Here is a 17,844-nt window from a genome sequence, read left to right on the forward strand (position 1 = left end):
AACTTTAACTAGTCTAAAATGTGATAGTTGATGAGAGAATAAAGTCCCAGTTAAATAACAAGCCATGAAAGAACAAAATTTCATAAAACCAACATATACTTTAGAGAGAAATGAAACTCAATTCTCTGAAAGTCACACTGAAAGCAAAAAGAAGGGAGGAAAAAAACACAAGCAGGAATTATGAACTGTTATTAAAATATCATAAGCAAAAATAAAAATGAGAGAGTTGTATAGAATCTTTCTTTTCACATGTACACATTTTTTTTCATGTCTCTCATGGAATGTGCTTCCATTGCAAAGGTATTCGATGATACCATATTTTCTTCATGGCATTCTTCATCTCAGTGTTCCTCAGTGTGTAGATGAGAGGGTTGAACATGGGAGCTATGATAGTGTAGAAAAGAGCAAAAACTTTGTCTTCTGGGAGCGTTATATTTGGTCTAATGTAGATGAAGAGAACAGGCACAAAAAACAGGACCATAATTGTTACATGGTAACTACATGTGGAAAGAGCTTTGGAACGGCTCTCTGCAGGGTAAACTCTAATGGTATGTAATATCAGAATATATGAGATCATCAAAATTACAAATGTTACCAAAGCAATTAGGTCAGAATCAACAATGACAAAGAGATCAATTCTATATGTATCACTGCAAGCCAATTTCAATAAAGGGTACACATCACAGAAGTAGTGATCTATCTCATTATAATCACAAAAGGACAAAAAGGTAATGAGAAGAGACTGACTGGCTGAGTGCAGAAATCCTCCAGTACAACAAACTGCAAGGATTTCATTGCATCTCTGTCTGCTCATGATGATGGTGTAGTGCAGAGGCCTGCAGATGGCTACATAATGGTCAAAGGCCATTGCTGTGAGAATGAAGATCTCGATGGCTCCAAGGAAATGAAGAACAAAGAGTTGTGTCATGCAATTATTATAGGAAATAATCTTCTCCTCTGCCAGCAAATCAGATAGGAGTTTGGGTGTCACTGTGGATGTGTAGCAAAGATCAGAAAGGGATAAATAGTTGAGGAAGAAATACATAGGCTGCTCCGTGAGCTGAGTGAAAGTGATAGAAATCATAACGAGCACATTGCCCACCCAAATGGCAATGTAGCAAACTAGAAATAACACAAAGCAGAGGACTTCAATATGTTTGTTTTCAGAAAGCCCCAAGAGAATAAACACAGTAACATTTTCCATAGTGCAGGGCAGTAGAAATACATGGCAGGTCCCTGAAAAGGCAGACACATTGATGAATGTCAGCAATATAAAGATCACTGATGATTTAACACTGATATGAACCTATGTTTGAGGAGCTATTTCATAGATTTTATGATAGTTTTGTCATGTATAAAGTTGAATTCAGTTAGTCAAATGATAAAAGAGTGGTTTTGAATGATGACTAATTGCTAAAATTTTTTACTCTATAACTAAGTCCCTGTAAATTATGAGCTTAAGTTTCTTTAAGCCTCAAATATTATTAAAAATAAAGTATAAGACAAAACAAGTTGTAAATTAAAGAAAAGCTTTGACTCATGAAATATGCTATACTTTAATTTAGATAAATAGAAAATAAAACAATATTGAGCATACTTATATGTATAGATGTTTGTAAGTGTCAGTGTGTATGTGTGTGTGTGTGTGTGTGTTTATGCGCATGTGCCTGTGTGAAGTAAAATCAAGCACTCCAAGTAACTGCCCATAAAATTAATTTGGATAACTGTTTAGGGGTCTCTAGATGTGTTTCAGTGATTAGAGTGAGTATGGCTCTTGTAGAGGATCTAAGTTCAATTCTTAGCATCTGTAAGGGGTGTTTCACCTGATCCAGAAATATTATGCCCATGTAAAGACACACAGACATACACACAATTTAAAAATATCATACCTTAAAATAATATTAATAATTTTCCTTTCCTTTTTCCTATCATTGCAAGTGATTTAGTACCATGTTGTTAATATTTTTGTAATCAAAGAGTATTTATATATGTGGAAATTTTATTACAAATTAAATGTTTAAATTTGCAATGCACCTGGAAGTCATTTACCTAAAAAGTATAGTGGAAAACGAATCCATTTTTACAAGTTTGCTCTTTTAAATTTGTATATCAAAATAAAACACATCATTTCTACCCTTTTATGTAATTCCCTCCAACCAATGTCAAGCCCATCCTTTACTTCATCCATAACACCATAATACTATGTCTTCCTAAAAAGTGATCTGGAAAGGTAGAGCAGACCTGATAATAGAGAAGAAGAAGGTCTCCCCCTCAAACCCACACAAAGAGTTACAGACAACTAAGGAATGCAAAAAGTGAAAGAAATATCCTCTTTGTGGACACAAGCCCTAATTGGTTATCTAATACCAGGTGGTCATTCATAAAATGAATTACATACAATTATGCAAGTCATACAGGTATGATCTATATCTTTCCGTATTATAGAATACTGAGTAGCAGGATATATAAATAAATATAATTTTATTTCCTCTTATATGCATTAAGTGAAATACCCATATTTCTAATTTGTATATTTTTCAGCTTATGAGACCTGTCAAACTTACAAAGACACTGATATTACATATAGCAGAAAATAATCTATATAAAATTGTGTGTATTGGCATATATTTGACCTCTACATTACATATTAAAATATTACCCTATGTACATTTGGAAAGTAGCTATTTTTTGTTTGGTAAGCAAGTTTATTTATAAGATTTGGCAATCAATATAGAAATAAACATTCAAAGAATGGGATTGACAAATAAGTTAATCAATGGTTAGTGATTTCTTAGCCAGACATTGTTAATATCTAAACTTCTTACTTAAACTCTGATGGTACAGAATCAATACTCTAAGATTCAGTAAATCTGACTTTGAAGAAATTGATATTGCCATGTCACAAGATAACTTAAGTTCCCTGGTTAATTTTTTTTATTTTTTCATAACAAAATGATTTTCATTGAAGGTCACAGAGAGAATCAGTAAAACAATTTTCACTCATCCATCAATCATAAAATGACCACCCAACAGGATTTGAATCTTGGAGTTGAGATAGTGGGTTAAGAATTGCTAGCATTTCTAATTTTATATCCTTCGCAACAGAGTTGGAAGAATAACAGAGTAGTTAACCAATAATTCACTTGCTTTATAATAAATTTGACTCACAAAGTAAAATTATCAACTTCACTGAAAATATCTCTTGCATATTCTAATTATTTTTAAAATATAATTTCTCATCTAGTCATTTTATAAATTTTCTTTCATTCTCTTTGCTCTAAATTAAGTTGACCATATTAACTTCCAAAACAGAAAATGAAAACATTGTAATTTTAACTAATGTTGAGAAAAAATTAATTTATTTCTACAGTGTAATTTCAAGACATAATTATCTTATAACCAATCCACTAGATTCAATCGTTTATAACAGTATTTTTACTGAGACATAAGTAAACACTTGTTGCCCATTGGGTACTATTCAAAATACTACTTTAGGCAACTCAGTCAATTTTTTTTTCATATGAGTCAAACAACAGCATTACTTTGTCAGGTTCATAGCAATAAAATATATTTTAAATAAATTTTATGTAAATGAAATTTAAATTATTAAACAAAACTAAAATTATAGTTCACATGTAAATTGAATCTCTGAAAAGTGAAGGTGTGTTGTTAAGCAATACATGGTCAAAACTAAATGATCATTGTCTTTTCACTTACTGATAGAAGAGAAAATGTTCCTGTTTGAAGAAATATTTTACTAAATCTGACATGAAGTTATAATTACAGTTACAAAATAGATTTGAATATATAGCTATCTTTTCCCTCAAGGCTATGCCTGAAATTTTATTCTGCTCTTGACAGACTTCAATTTATTTTGACATGTGCTTTTCACTACTTATTAACTGCCATCTAATGTTTAGAATTTGTGAAGCTCAAAAGTGTACAAAAGAATATCCCCCCTGTGTGTTAAATTTAAATATAAATTTCATCATAGTTCAATTTACTTTGGTGTAGATTTGAAAACATATAGATAGAAATGTAAAAATTAATTGACTCTTCCATGAAAAAAACACAAAAACCCACTAAAGGTTTATATATCATATAAAAATTTTGAAATTAGAGTTTTCTAGGCATGGAGATAAATTTCTTACATAAAATGAAAATAATCAAAGTCATAGAAAGAATTTAGCAGCAATCTCTAACCACTTTCAAAATTGTCTTCTCTTTTCGCATATATTTACAGCTTTCAGTGTTTTTAGGCAATCTCTTATTACCCTTAGGTGCATTAAAATGTGTTTAAAATATATCTAACTAAAAATACAGACAATAAAAGCTATAAACTAGATATGTTTCTCTGTCCTGCATATTCTATATACTTATGAACAAAATATTAGACCTCCATCTTCTGTGTAAAAAGTCATGTATCTTTCAAACACAGGCTCCACTGACATTAGAACAGCAATAATGGCAACTGCAAGAACTACAGTTTGGACACAAAAAAATTGTGACATATTTTCTAATCTAGATTTTAATTCTCTTAATGATTTGTTCTTAGCTCAATACGTACAATGGTGACAAAAATTTAATAATGTAGAATAATATTTTAGTTAAGATTTTAAACTCTCCCCCAAATTCCCAAATGTATCTTTGAAGTCAATATTTAAACATAAGGAAGTGAAACAACTAGGGCTTGTTATAGTCTTAGCAAGACAAAAAAATTGACCTTGTCAAGCTATTTTCATGAAGTATCAGTAGGTACAACTCTTACCTTGGTATTCAATCTTTCCCATTCCCCATGTTCCTAAGCTTCCTAAAGGGACTAATACTTTAATTGAAAAAGCACTAAGAAATATTTGGAAACTTATTTTATCAAAATGCATACTAATGATTAACTTATGGTATTATATTTAAAAATAGTAGAGTGAAATATAAGCCAATGCAAATAAAAACTTCTGGATACCTTTGCTGTAAAAATCAATTTCTACTATAGCATTTAAAAAAAAAAAGCTGCAATGCCCCAAACATTTCATCTTAAGTCCTTTTACCAGGAAGCTTGATCTGTATTTTATTTTCGTGAATTTATTCCTGTAAAAAAGAGGCAAACTTTACATGCTTCAAAACTATGAAAAGTACCCATATTCCATTTTGAATCCCAATGACCTCTCATAACTTTGTGTGATTTTGACATGGAAATATTTTCCTCCGAAGATAGTAGTACAGCTACAATCATCATTTTCAGCGCTAGCTAGTCTGAAATAATTTTCAACTATTAGATAAGTTTATGAAAGTGTAACTCAGTATAGTAAGGATACTTAAAACAATTCTGTCCAGTCTTCTTGTTTTTCTTAAGGCCCTTGCAGTATAGGCTAAGTATAAATCCTCAAATATTTGTTGAGTGATGCAAATAATTCACTTAGAATATTTAAATTAGTGCGTAAACAATCATTCAATAATTTCATGATCATCAACACAGTCTATATCAAAGAAGGCAACTAAAAAGAAATAGTCAAGTTTAGAGTTGCTTCCATTTGGCTAATTAGTGCTTTTATAAGTTGACTAAAGTTAATTCTTTTTATGTGAATTTGAGTTTTGCATTTGTTTTTATCCCTTTCCTTGCCTCTGGGAGAAGGGAGAAAGTAAGTGATTCTATTTCATGCTTCAAATTGTGCTTCAGAATTACTTGATAGGCTGTGAATAACGTTATGCTTCGTCAACACTCCATAGAACTACTATACATTCTAGTGATAATTTTCTTTGTTTTTGTATTAAAAATTTTCTCTTCCACCCCTCCTCCCATTTCCCTTCCCTTACCCCCTCTCCCCCTCCCTCTCCGTCTCCAGTCCAAAGAGCAGTCAGGGTTCCCTGCACTGTGGGAAGCCCAAGGTCCAGGTCTAGGAAGGTGAACATCCAAACAGATTAGGCTCCCACAAAATCAGTACATGCAGTAGAATCAAAACCCAGTGCCTTTGTTCTTGGCTTCTCAGTCAGCACTCATTGTCTGTCAAGTTTAGAGAGTCCGGTTTAATCACATGCTCCATCAGTCCCAGTCCAGCTGGCCTTGGTGAGCTCCCATTAGATCAGCCCCACCGTCTCAGTGGGTGGGCTCACCCCTCGCTGTCCTGACTTCCTTGTACATGTTCTCCCTCCTTCTGCTTCTCATTTGGACCTTGGGAGCTCAGTCCAGTGTTCCAGTGTGGGTTTTGATGTGAAATTTTCTACCAAAGTAGGTGTAATTTCCCTCTTGTGTGCAACTGTCTCTGGGAAATGTCACATTATAATCTTTATGGGCAACATTTGAATTTATCGCAAAGTAAGTTCCCTTTCCAAATCAAAGCCTCTGTTTAACTTTTACTTGCATCAGCTTCTATACAGTGGAGGCAGAAAGTAGATGATGTATTTATACAGAATAAGAAGAGAAAATTATTTATTCTAACTGACCTCATGTTTCAATCTTTGTGAATCCAATTTTCCCTTCCTTTATACTATTTTCTACCTTTCCACATTTATATTTTAATACTCCCCCACACACTTTTCAGCATGCTTTAATCTTCCTGTATTTATCTCCCAGTCTGTATAGTCTAGTACTTACTTATAAGAAAATACCTTGCTTCTTTTTAAGATAATTGAAATCTGTCATCATGAAATATTCACCCGAAATAGGGGACATGTTCATATAAGAATAAACAATTTTATGATAAATGTAATGAGTTAAAAATCCAAATAGATCAAATCATAGTATCTATTTATATCACTAAAATTATTTCAAGAGAAATACACACTTGCAAAATTACTGAAGACTTTATAAAGTAATAAATTATCTAAAATTGATACTTGTCTTTTATTCTATATATCGATTCTTTCTTTGATAAGCACTTTGGATTTACCTCAGAACATCACAAACTCACCAGATTAGTTTCCTGTAGAGTCAAGTTATCAGATAAGCTGAAACTAGCACTGGATGTGGGTTATAAATAGTCTTCCAGCCACAAATGACGTTGCTAGTGATGTAGAGAACCCAGACATTTTGAGTCCCCTGGATGTCAGTGATTGGTTTCTCTTAAAACTTTATGCAGGTTTTGTGGTGAAAACCAATATAAATTTGGATTTTTTTAAAGGACAGATCAACTCCATATTCTCTACAGTTTTCAAAGGGAAGGTAATATCTCTGAGTTCTATATCAATGGGATTATTTTTATCATTGATAGTAGAAGTTCAGTAGAAAAAATATCTAGTGTCCTTTACTATTGTTTTCAGTGGTTTTAGAAAACTTAATGAATTTTTGAAGATATACTTTCATTTTTATATGTCATTTCTTCATGTCTTTCTCATTCATCACCAAGTATAGTTAATACATTATTTTTCTTTTTTAAAATGTATTAGATTTTTATTAAAAAATACCAATCCAAATTCCCACTCCCTACCCTCCTCCAACTCCCTTCACACACCCTCCAACCCATCCTGCTCTAATCCTAAGGGAGGGCAAGGCACCCTGCCCTGTGACAAGTCCAAGGTCCTTCCTAATACATCTAGGTATACATCCAACAAGAATAGGATCTCAAAAAGCCAGTACATGCAGTAGAGACAAATCTCACTGCCACTGTCAATGACCCCTCAGTCTGCCCCAACTGTCAACCACATTCAGAGGGACTAGTTTGGTACCATACTCGTTCATTCCCAGTCCAGCTGGAGTATGTGAGCTCCCATTAGTTCAGGTAAACTGTCTCAGTGGGTGAACCCCTCATGGTCTTGACCTCCTTGCTCTTTCCACTCTTCAACTGGACCTTGGGAAGTCAGTCCAGTGTTCCAATGAGGTTCTCTGCCTCTGTTTCCATCAGTTGTTGGACGAAGGTTTTATGGTGATATTTAAGATAATCATCAGTCTGACTACCGGGCAAGGCCAGTTCAGGCACCCTTTCCTCTATTGCTTAGGCTCTTAGCTGGGGTCATCCTTGTGGATTCCTGGGAAGTTTTCTAGAGCCAGGTTTCTTGGTAACCTCATAATGGCTCCCTCAATCAAGATATCTCTTTCCTGCTGTCATATCTGTTCTTATTCCATTTCGACTATTCCAGTCCCTCAAGTTCTCCTCAATCGACCCTTCTCCCCTCCTCTTTCCCTTCTACCCTTCCTTCTCCCCCACAACTGCATGCTTCTAATTTTGTCAGGAGATCTTGTCTGTTTCTGATTCCCAGGTGAGTCCAATATATGTGTTTCTTTGGGTTCACCTTATTACTTACCTTCTCTAGGATCATGAACTACAGTATCAATGCCCTTTGTTTATTGTTAGTATCCACTTATGAGTGAGCACATACCGTATTCAAATTTTTGGGTCTGGGTTACCTAGCCCAGGATAGTGTTTTCTAATTCCATACCTTTGCTTGCAAAATTCAATATATCATTTGTCATTTTTTTTTCTGCTGAGTAGTACTCTAATGTGTAAATGTGCCACACTTTCTTTATCCATCCTTCAGTTGAGGGGCATCTAGGTTGTTTCCAGGTTCTGGCCATTACAAATAATGCTGCTATGAACATAGTTGAACAAATGCTTTTGTATTATGATTGAGCATCTTTTGGGTATATTCCTAAGAGTAGTATTGCTGGATCCTGAGGTAGATTGATTCCCAATTTTCTGAGAAACCGCCATACTGATTTCTAAAGTGGTTGCATAAGTTTGCATTCCCACCAGAAATGGATGAGTGTTCTCCTTACTCTACATCCTCTCCAGCTTAGGCTACCATTGGTGTTTTTGATCTTAGCCATTCTGACAGGTGTAAGATGGTATCTCAAAATTGTTTTGATTCTCATTCCCCTAATAGTAAGGAAATTGAACATATCCTTAAGTATCTATTGGCCATTTGAAATTTTTCTTTTGAGAATTCTCTGTTTAGTTCAGTACACCAATTTTTATTTGGGTTATTTAGAATTTTAATGTCTAATTTCTTGAGTGCTTTATATATTTTGGAGATCAGTCCTTTGTCTGATGTGGGGTTGTTGAAGATCTTTTCCCATTCAGTAGCTTGATTACCTTTTTGTCTATTGACTGTGTCCTTTGCTTTACAGAAGCTTCTTAGTTTCAGGAGGCTCCACTTATTTATTTTCCACCATTCCTCCATCCCAACCGTCCCACTCCCCCAAGCTCTCCCATCCTCCCCTTCTCCCTTCTCTCTCCCCATCTCCCCTAATTTTTAATTTATGCTTTGCCACATGATTCAAGGCTTATTAATTCATGTCTACCTGTCCTACTTCCTTGGCATCTGGCTGGAGTCTCCTCTGACTCTACTCTTCTTATTCCAAGCATGCTCATTTTGTCTCTCTCGCCTTACCTTTTTCTGTTCAAACATATATTCACACATTGTATAGGAATATTTCAAGATAATTAAGAAAATATTTTTTCTCTTAAAAATCTCTAATAAGCATAAGTTTAAAAATCATATTTTAGGGACTGAAGAAGGAACTTTGTCTATGCTTTTAATTAGTAAAAAACAAATTTATTTAAAATAGGTATGTAAATGTACCTATTGATATATAAATAGACCAGAAATTCCTTAATTATAATACTTATAGTAATGACAACCACAAAATCATTAGTGTACTAGGTTTGATTTTTATACATATAAAAGCTAAGGTGGCATATCCATTATATCTTTCATGATAAAACCTGCATTTTATATCTAAAGCAAATGGAAGGAAGGATTGGAGGAGGAAGATACTGAGATATAGGGAGAGAAAGTTTCCAAGGTTACCACCCATGCTCCAGTGTCTACACATTATTTTGTTAGGTAGCTCTGAGCAACATGAGTTACACCTCCAACATGAAAGAGCCTGACCATTGAACTGACTAGTCCATGGACTGTTTCATAATAAATGTAAATGGGATATGTTGCTACCTATGTGAGAATATGAATTGAAATTTATAACAAAATGAATGTATATAAGCTGGAGATAGCTGACCCTAGGGGATGGTAACTTAGTCAATATTGATATACTTAAGAGTTTCCATATAAGTAACTATATTACATTTTTCTGTTAGCTCCACTAATTCCAGCTAATTATAATTAATGGAATCTGTTTGGTTATATGATGAATTGTGTTCATTTAGATCCCAGGAATAGAAATTATGGAATACTCTGAAAATGGATGAAAAAATACTATCAACCATGAAATGTGTGTGTTGTTTCTTGTTGCCAGGCAAGGCAGATGATTTCCACTAAAACTGAGGAAAAGGGATTTTAGGGAAAAGGCATAAATATAGGAAAGCAGAAAGGCAGATATAGAGACTATAATCTATAAAGGAAGAAGGAATTTGGAACAAATGAAGGCAAATGGAGCAGACAGACAGTTGGAAAGTCAAGAACCAGTTACCACCCTTATTATTCCAAGGGAACATAGCTATAAAATAACTCCCAGAGACAAATGCTATATATGTAAATCTGTGCATCATCCAACAAATGTATCATCAGAGAAGCCTCCTCTTATACAATATGGTTTTCAAAACAAAGATCCACAATAGGACAGTGTGCTGATAATGAGAGACGTTGGAACACTCAGTCTTAAATATGATGTCTTTAACAAATTGTCTTCTCAAGGCTCTAGAGAGGCTCTGTATCCTGCTAATGAGGATACTGAAATGTTTTAAGAGCCAGAGGTGGTAAATGTGGCTAAGAAAGAATATCATTCAGATCCAACAGAACTGATACACAATTCACATAGACTATGACAGTGATTTAAGACCTGTACACGTTCACTCCAGAGAAAATTCCATAATGACAAAGAGGAAGTAGACACAAAAAATCTCCCCTAACAAAGAAATTATTTCCAGTTGGTAATTGTGGGGGAAGGGAAAAATCAGTTTTCTCCCCCAGAGGATTGCCACTAAGTATATCAATCGAACTCCAGAATAGGATCCATTTCCCAGAGAAGTTGGTCAAGTCAAAATGGACTTCATGTTTCTTTGTAGACTTTTTGTTTTGTTTTGGTATCTTGGTCTTATTTTTGTTTGTTTATTTACTTTGTCTTCCTTTGGATATCCATATTTTAGTGAAAGACAGAAAGAGAGAGAAGGAAGTAGGGAGGAAGGGAGGGATGGAGAGAGAGAATAAGAAGTAGAGAAGAAGAAGAAGAAGAAGAAGAAGAAGAAGAAGAAAGAGAGAGAGAGAGAAAGAGAGAGAGAAAGAGAGAGACTGAAATTGGGTGAATAGAGGAGTTGGAGGTAGTAAAGATTATAAGTGAAATAGACTGTATTATTTAAAAAGCAGAACAGAAGAGTGTAGGAGGCCAGCAACAGGGCTGAAGGAGGCGAGGAACCAAAATACATTAATGTAAACCATGTATACTTCATACAAATACAAATAGGTAGATCAATCTAAAAAGAGAAAATTTAAATTCCTTAGCACTATATCATTTGATTAAGCTCACCTGAAACCTTTCTAATTTAAGGGTACATACACAATCTGACATGTGCTTTTCTTCCAAAACATGTAGTATAATTTTAGAGCAGCAAAAATATTATGAAAAACAATAAATTCCATTTTCTCATTCAGTGTTTCTAGAATCAGAATAGTTGAAGAGCAGATCGTACATTAACCCTAAAGCTGAAAACATCTGTAAACTCATTGTATGTGTCTATGACTGTGCCATCAATAAAGATGTCTTATTTGCCTGTGACATTCATAAGGAGATACACAGGCTAGCAAATCTCAGATGATTCATGATGAACTTTTTGTATCATAATCACTTGAATTTCCTTTTTACCCCCACTATTTCATACAAAAAATGATTTTTTCAGAGCTTCACCATATAAGTATAATTTACAAATCCTGTCACAATATAAAGTTTATCACTAAGCCATCTTTTCTGAAGGCAATTTCATTCTATTTATAAATTGTACTACAAAAATATTTATCATCATGAAACAAATCACATCAAATAACTAGTAAGATTTTAAATAATCAACCCATCTCTAATAATCTGTGAGCATTGGGCACCAATCTGTAGTAATAAGGGCGGCGGGGCTGCATCCCTGGCACCCCAGCCGCCTGGCTGCCCACATGGCTAGCTTATGCCCCGAAATAATAACACAGAAACTGTATTCATTTAAACACTGCTTGGCCCTTTAAGCTCTAGCCCTTACTGGCTAATTCTGATATCCTGATCAACCCATCTCTAATAATCTGTGAGAACCGGTCTTACAGGGAAGATTCTACCCTAGTCCATCCTGGGTCGGAGCTTCATGGCGTGTGTCTGCCCTGGAGCGGGGCATGGCGTCTCTCTCAGGTGTCTGCTCCCGAGAGGAGAGCTGTGGAGTCTGAGTTCACTTCTTCTTCCTCCCAGCGTTCTGTTCTGTTTACTCCTCCCACCTATCTTCTAACCAATGAGAGCCAAGCAGTTTCTTTTTATTTAACCAATGACCTTCCTCCATCACATGGAAAGTTTTTTATACAATACAGTCTCTATTCTTTAACCTATAATAACTTCAATGCACATTTTCTTACTAGGTTTGCACAGTGAAATATTTGTTAGTACTTATTTTTCATATTCAAATCTTTGCTATTTATGATTGATCAAAGTTTGAACAGTTCAAACACTAATTGCTGTCCCTGATAAGGTCACTTTAACAATTGTGCACCATTTTATTTTAACATCATTTGAATAACACAGCTTAATTTTGTTTCTCTCCTGAGAATGTCTTCTGACACCAAACCTTCTTCATGGCATTCTTCATCTCTGTATTCCTTAGGGTATAGATGAGGGGGTTGAACATAGGAGCAAGAATGGTGTAAAATAGGGCAAAGATTTTGTCTTCAGGGAACGTGGTAGGAGGTCTAAGGTAGGCAAAGATGGAGGGCCCAAAGAATAAAATAACCACAGTGATGTGGGATCCACAAGTGGAAAGAGCTTTGCGTCTTCCTTCGGCTGAGTGGTTCCTTAACGTGAACAGTATAACCACATATGAACCAAACAAGAGAACAAATATTATTGAGCCAACAATTCCTTAATTGGCAACCACAAGGACACCAGTGATATAGGTATCAGTACAGGCAACTTTCAGCAAAGGAAAAATGCCACAGTAATAGTTGTCAATTTCATTGGGGCCACAGAAGGGCAAACATATTAACATAAAAACCTGGGAAAAAGAGTGGAAAGCTCCACCAACCCAGGAAACCCACATCAGGATATGGCACCTGGGTCTGCTCATGATGACCATGTAGTGTAGAGGTCTACAGATGGCCACACAACGGTCGAAGGCCATGGTTGTCAGGATTAAGATTTCAATCATTCTGAAGAAGTGCATAGCAAACACCTGCAGCATGCAGCTTTCGTACGAGATGGTTTTTCTTCTCACTAACATATCCCCAATCAATTTGGGCGTCACACAGGAAGTATAGCAGATGTCGATGGAAGATAGGTGACTCAGGAAATAGTACATTGGTTTATTGAACAGAAAACTCCATCTAATTATTATAAGGATCAGTAGATTCCCAGACAAGATGGTGAGGTAACAGAATGAGAAGAACATACAAAACACTTGTATGTTCTGCTTAGAAGACAGACCCATGAGAAAGAATTCTGATATATTCTTCTTGCATTCCATTTACTATAGTCTGTGCAAGAATAATTGAGTATCTATGTGAAAAGGATCCAGATAAATTATTTCTAATGTTATCACAACTACATCGGTGTTATAAAAAGTAGTTACTACTGTGAAAAACCACAGAAGAAAATCTGCAAATAAATATAATTGCCTTAGTATTTGGAAAAAAAATTTGATATTTCAAACAGTTATTTATCAATTTTCCCTAATGCCTGTCATATAAGTAATAGCAAGAAAATCTTAGTTGTTAAAATATAAATTAAAATTGCTATTTTTCAAAAAAATAAAATGTTGTATTATTATGCACAAGTTTTTGAAACAGGAAAATGATTTAATATAATGTAGAGAGTGCATTTTAATTTTGATTTTAGTTGCATATTTTTTGAAACTGTGATGAATGCTAGGAGTATTTTTTCTCCAATTTGATGTAGTATAGCTATCTGTATTTTTATGTAGTAATAGATTCATATTTGTATGCTGAAAAATTATTTAAATGTTAGTTATATGACTGATGGAAAAAATTCCATGAAATATCAAGGTAAGGAGGTAGAGAGATGAGAATGACTGTAGAAGATAATAAAAAGCATTATGTGGGATGTGGTCTAAAAATAATTTAAAAAGTAAAATATGCTTAAGTTTCCTTATTGATATTTTGAAAAGAAAGTAAACTTACATGTGTTTCTCATGAAAATTTTAGTGCAAATATTATTGTTAGGTAAACTCTAGAATCATAAGCAGTAAGGATCCAAACATATTAGGAAAAATAACTGAGAATCACAGATAATTTGGAATAGATAGAATTAGACCATAAACAACAAATTAGAAGAAAGTATATAAATTAAGTGCAAACTCTGTAGTAAAAGCACTCTTAGCTTGTATTTATTTCATAATATATTTTTGCACTCACATATAATAGTCTTTATTATTTATTATTCATGTTAAAATATTAAAAGGGTAGGAACCACACACGTCTCTGGTTCTGCTAGCAAAAGTTAAACAGTGTACAGAAGGAATTTATACATGAAACCTAGATTGCTAATTTAATAATCATACCGGACTCTATTGCAAATCATGCAGAGAGTATTCGTCCACACTTTCCATATTTTATAAATTTATTAATAATAATTTTTGTAATTATTTGAGACTTAAAATAGGAGGTTTAAAAATCATAGGTAGTACATTGACCTAAAATTTCAATTTTAACTGTGTTTTTCAACATTAACAATGGCAAGTCTGAAATTTCTCAAGTTCCAAGAATATCTTCCCAACAACTCCTTATCTCCCATTTAATGATAAAATTAACTAAAAACGAAATGTATTCAAGCAATAGCACCTCCACAAAAGTCTTATAGACTTAAATGAATGGATAAATGTATAGTTGAAATTTATGCTTCATTTGTAGAAATAATGCTTTCCAAAAGAAAAGCAAATACAATGTCTAGCAATTACATAATTTGCTAATAAAAGCAGTCTTCAAGTCTGTGGGTTTAATTCTAGATGATAGCTCCTGAATTAATAACTAACAAACTAAATGTTGAGTACTTACAATGGCGGGTCAGTAGTCTGAAAATGACCAGCACATGAAATGCAGCTGCTCTTCTGATTATTTTCACATTACTCCTTATCACAGCCTACCCTTCTTACTAGCTCGTCTTGCTGACTTTTCTTGACATAACACCTGTGAATGGAAAGGAAAAATATAAAAGAGCCTAACAAATGTAAATTCTCGAAAAATATTAAGATTGCATTTGTCTTTTCCACATGGAAAATCAACCACTTGATTAGAGAGTAAGATTTAAATAGTTATGGGTTCACACTGTTATATTTCTACAGTCAATGTAAAATGATCCTATGTTTGGAAAGCTGATAATTCTTTATAGCCAGTCTTATTGAGAATTAATGAGAATGTTTTGAAAATACCATTCACGGAAATATTTAAAACTATATCTTCACAGATATACAGTTATCTCTATAAACATACAAGAGTCAAGTACAAACAAAATAAATCATACCATCTTTAAATTTGAATGCAGGGCTATCCCTTCTTTCATGAGCTTTCCCTAAGTGATGTTTATAGCACAGCACTACTCAGTTGTCCAACTTTCTACTCTTCTCTCAGGCCTCTTGTGAATTTTGAGGCTACAATTCACTTTCTCATTTTTTAGTAGCCATTATCTGAGTACCTTGTCCCTAGAGTCCAGTATGATGATGAGATCCAAAGAGCCTCAATGACTTTTTACTTGTTTGAATACTATTCTCTGAAGAGCATGAAGAAAACTTGAGAATCACTGAAAGAACATTGAGTTTCCTTCAGAGGGGTTCCTGATACTGCAGAGTAGAGAAAAAATAAAAGTGTGAGAGTATGTGTCTGTCTCTTTTTCTGTGTGTATGTGTGTGCAACACAGAGAGAGATAGAAACTTCAGAATGCTATGAAGTAGTTCAGGGAAGAAAACAAAGACAGAAGGCAGTCCCTTGTGAATTCTGTGATTTGGATATGAATTATTTTTGACTATTTGGTGTAGCGGCGTAAACGAATGCAGACAGAGTGTAAATATATATATATATATATATATATATATATATATATATATATATATAGCTTTAATGTAGAAATAGACTTACAGAACCACCATTCCCGCGGAGACCAGGAAAGCAGAAGCAAGAGCTTGGAGCTTGCTTGCCAAATTTATAGGCAGACATTAGCCCGAGGCGAACACGCCCCTTAAGGGGCGGGACTTATCCCTATATCTCCCCTTTTTGTCTAAATAAGACAGAACTAAACCAAATACAACTACATACAATAACAACAAATAATAAATACAACAAACAATATTGAGAACAAAAGCTTTGCTAAACATTCTATCTCAAGAAGTCCAAATAATGTGAAGAGTAACTACAATTATATAATCTTCAACTCAGTCAAAGATCTGAGAAGGGAATAAACACTACTCAACAAACGAGATATATCCAAAATGTGCAACAATTGACAGAGACAACTGACTACCTGGGCAATCACCCAAAGTCTCGTTTGCAACGTTGAGTCAACCAATTTTGGCTAAGGCCTAACATAACTGACATACCATTATTAAAGGCAAGGAACTTTTCAAAACTATCTTACCCTGTCTTGGCAGGATATGACAGTCCTGTTTTATCCATTGATGCACGCTCTGTATCTGTGTCAGTGGTTGAGGTATGGGCATTTCTTTGCCCAAAGGCCAGTTCTGCCAAATAGAAAGGCTCCAGATGGAGTGTTTTTGGTGCTCAACATTCTCTCGGGAATAGAGCGGTGTTGCCAGGAGCAATTGTGTCTCACTATCACGAAACTCTGAGTTAGATTAAAGGCCATTTTCTACAGCTCTTTGAAGAGATTGAAGATTATCTATCTATACTGAGTATAATCTCTATATATCTAAAGAACCTGATTAGTCTAATTATAAATGACAAACTTAGATGACAATTAGTCTATATAATTCTCAATATCTATCTAACTTAAAGACTAAGACAATAAACGACTGTGAAACAAATGAGGACAATGACCTCCAAATATAAACAATGTACAAATATACATTGCAGTAGGTAAATATATATCAATACACAAATAGTATATAAGTATCTTAATCAGAGGTAGAAATGTACACTGCAATATGGTAAATATATACAATATATATATCAATACAATATATGTCAATACATAAAAATGTTTTAAACAGAGGTAGAAACATGCATGCGTACAATAGTCAATCTATACCAATATATTTGTCTATTATCCCATCATCCCTCTTTTTTTTTTTCAAAATGATCCCTGAGCTTATAAAATTCCTCTCCCAACCCTCAATCATATACTAATTATAATCAACCCCTAAATGATGTCCCTAAACCCAAGGGCAAACTTTACTGGGAGAGGGGACGTCGTTCTCTAGAATTACTTCCAGCTGTCATAGGGGCGACGTTCTTTCTGGGGGATCCTGTGAAAGTAAAATGATGGTTAAATTTCAAGATAATGTCTTTTAAAATTGCAAATAGTCTCTGAGTATTTTCGTGCAGGTCTGGCCAAAATGTTGTATAAGATGTGCACCATTTCAGCTAACCAAGTTGGAACTGTCTTGTGCAGCTGGTACCCAAAGCAGGTCTTGTAGTAGCGCTATCAGTATCATGACGTCATATCAACCAGGTGAAGTTGTTGTTATGGGGCCCCATCTTCTTCCTGGAAACTTCAAATGTCACTTCAGGAAAAACTCATTGTTCATTATGAAA

The 17,844-nt window shown here is 34.3% G+C and overlaps 1 protein-coding gene and 1 pseudogene across 1 annotated transcript; both read right to left on the reverse strand.

Annotated features, from left to right (window-relative positions):
• Positions 1-274: 274 nt before the first annotated feature.
• LOC121466410 (olfactory receptor 4P4-like) lies at positions 275-1,204 on the reverse strand. The gene has a single exon (XM_041680106.1). The coding sequence runs from the start codon at positions 1,202-1,204 to the stop codon at positions 275-277; it is 930 nt and encodes a 309-aa protein (XP_041536040.1).
• An 11,452-nt stretch (positions 1,205-12,656) lies between these two features.
• Positions 12,657-13,589, reverse strand: LOC121466602 (annotated as a pseudogene).
• Positions 13,590-17,844: the final 4,255 nt, after the last annotated feature.

The sequence above is a fragment of the Microtus oregoni genome, unplaced genomic scaffold, assembly GCF_018167655.1.
Source record: "Microtus oregoni isolate MIOR12 unplaced genomic scaffold, Mior012 000033F_ref0000390, whole genome shotgun sequence".
In the NCBI taxonomy this organism is placed as follows: Eukaryota; Metazoa; Chordata; class Mammalia; order Rodentia; family Cricetidae; genus Microtus; species Microtus oregoni.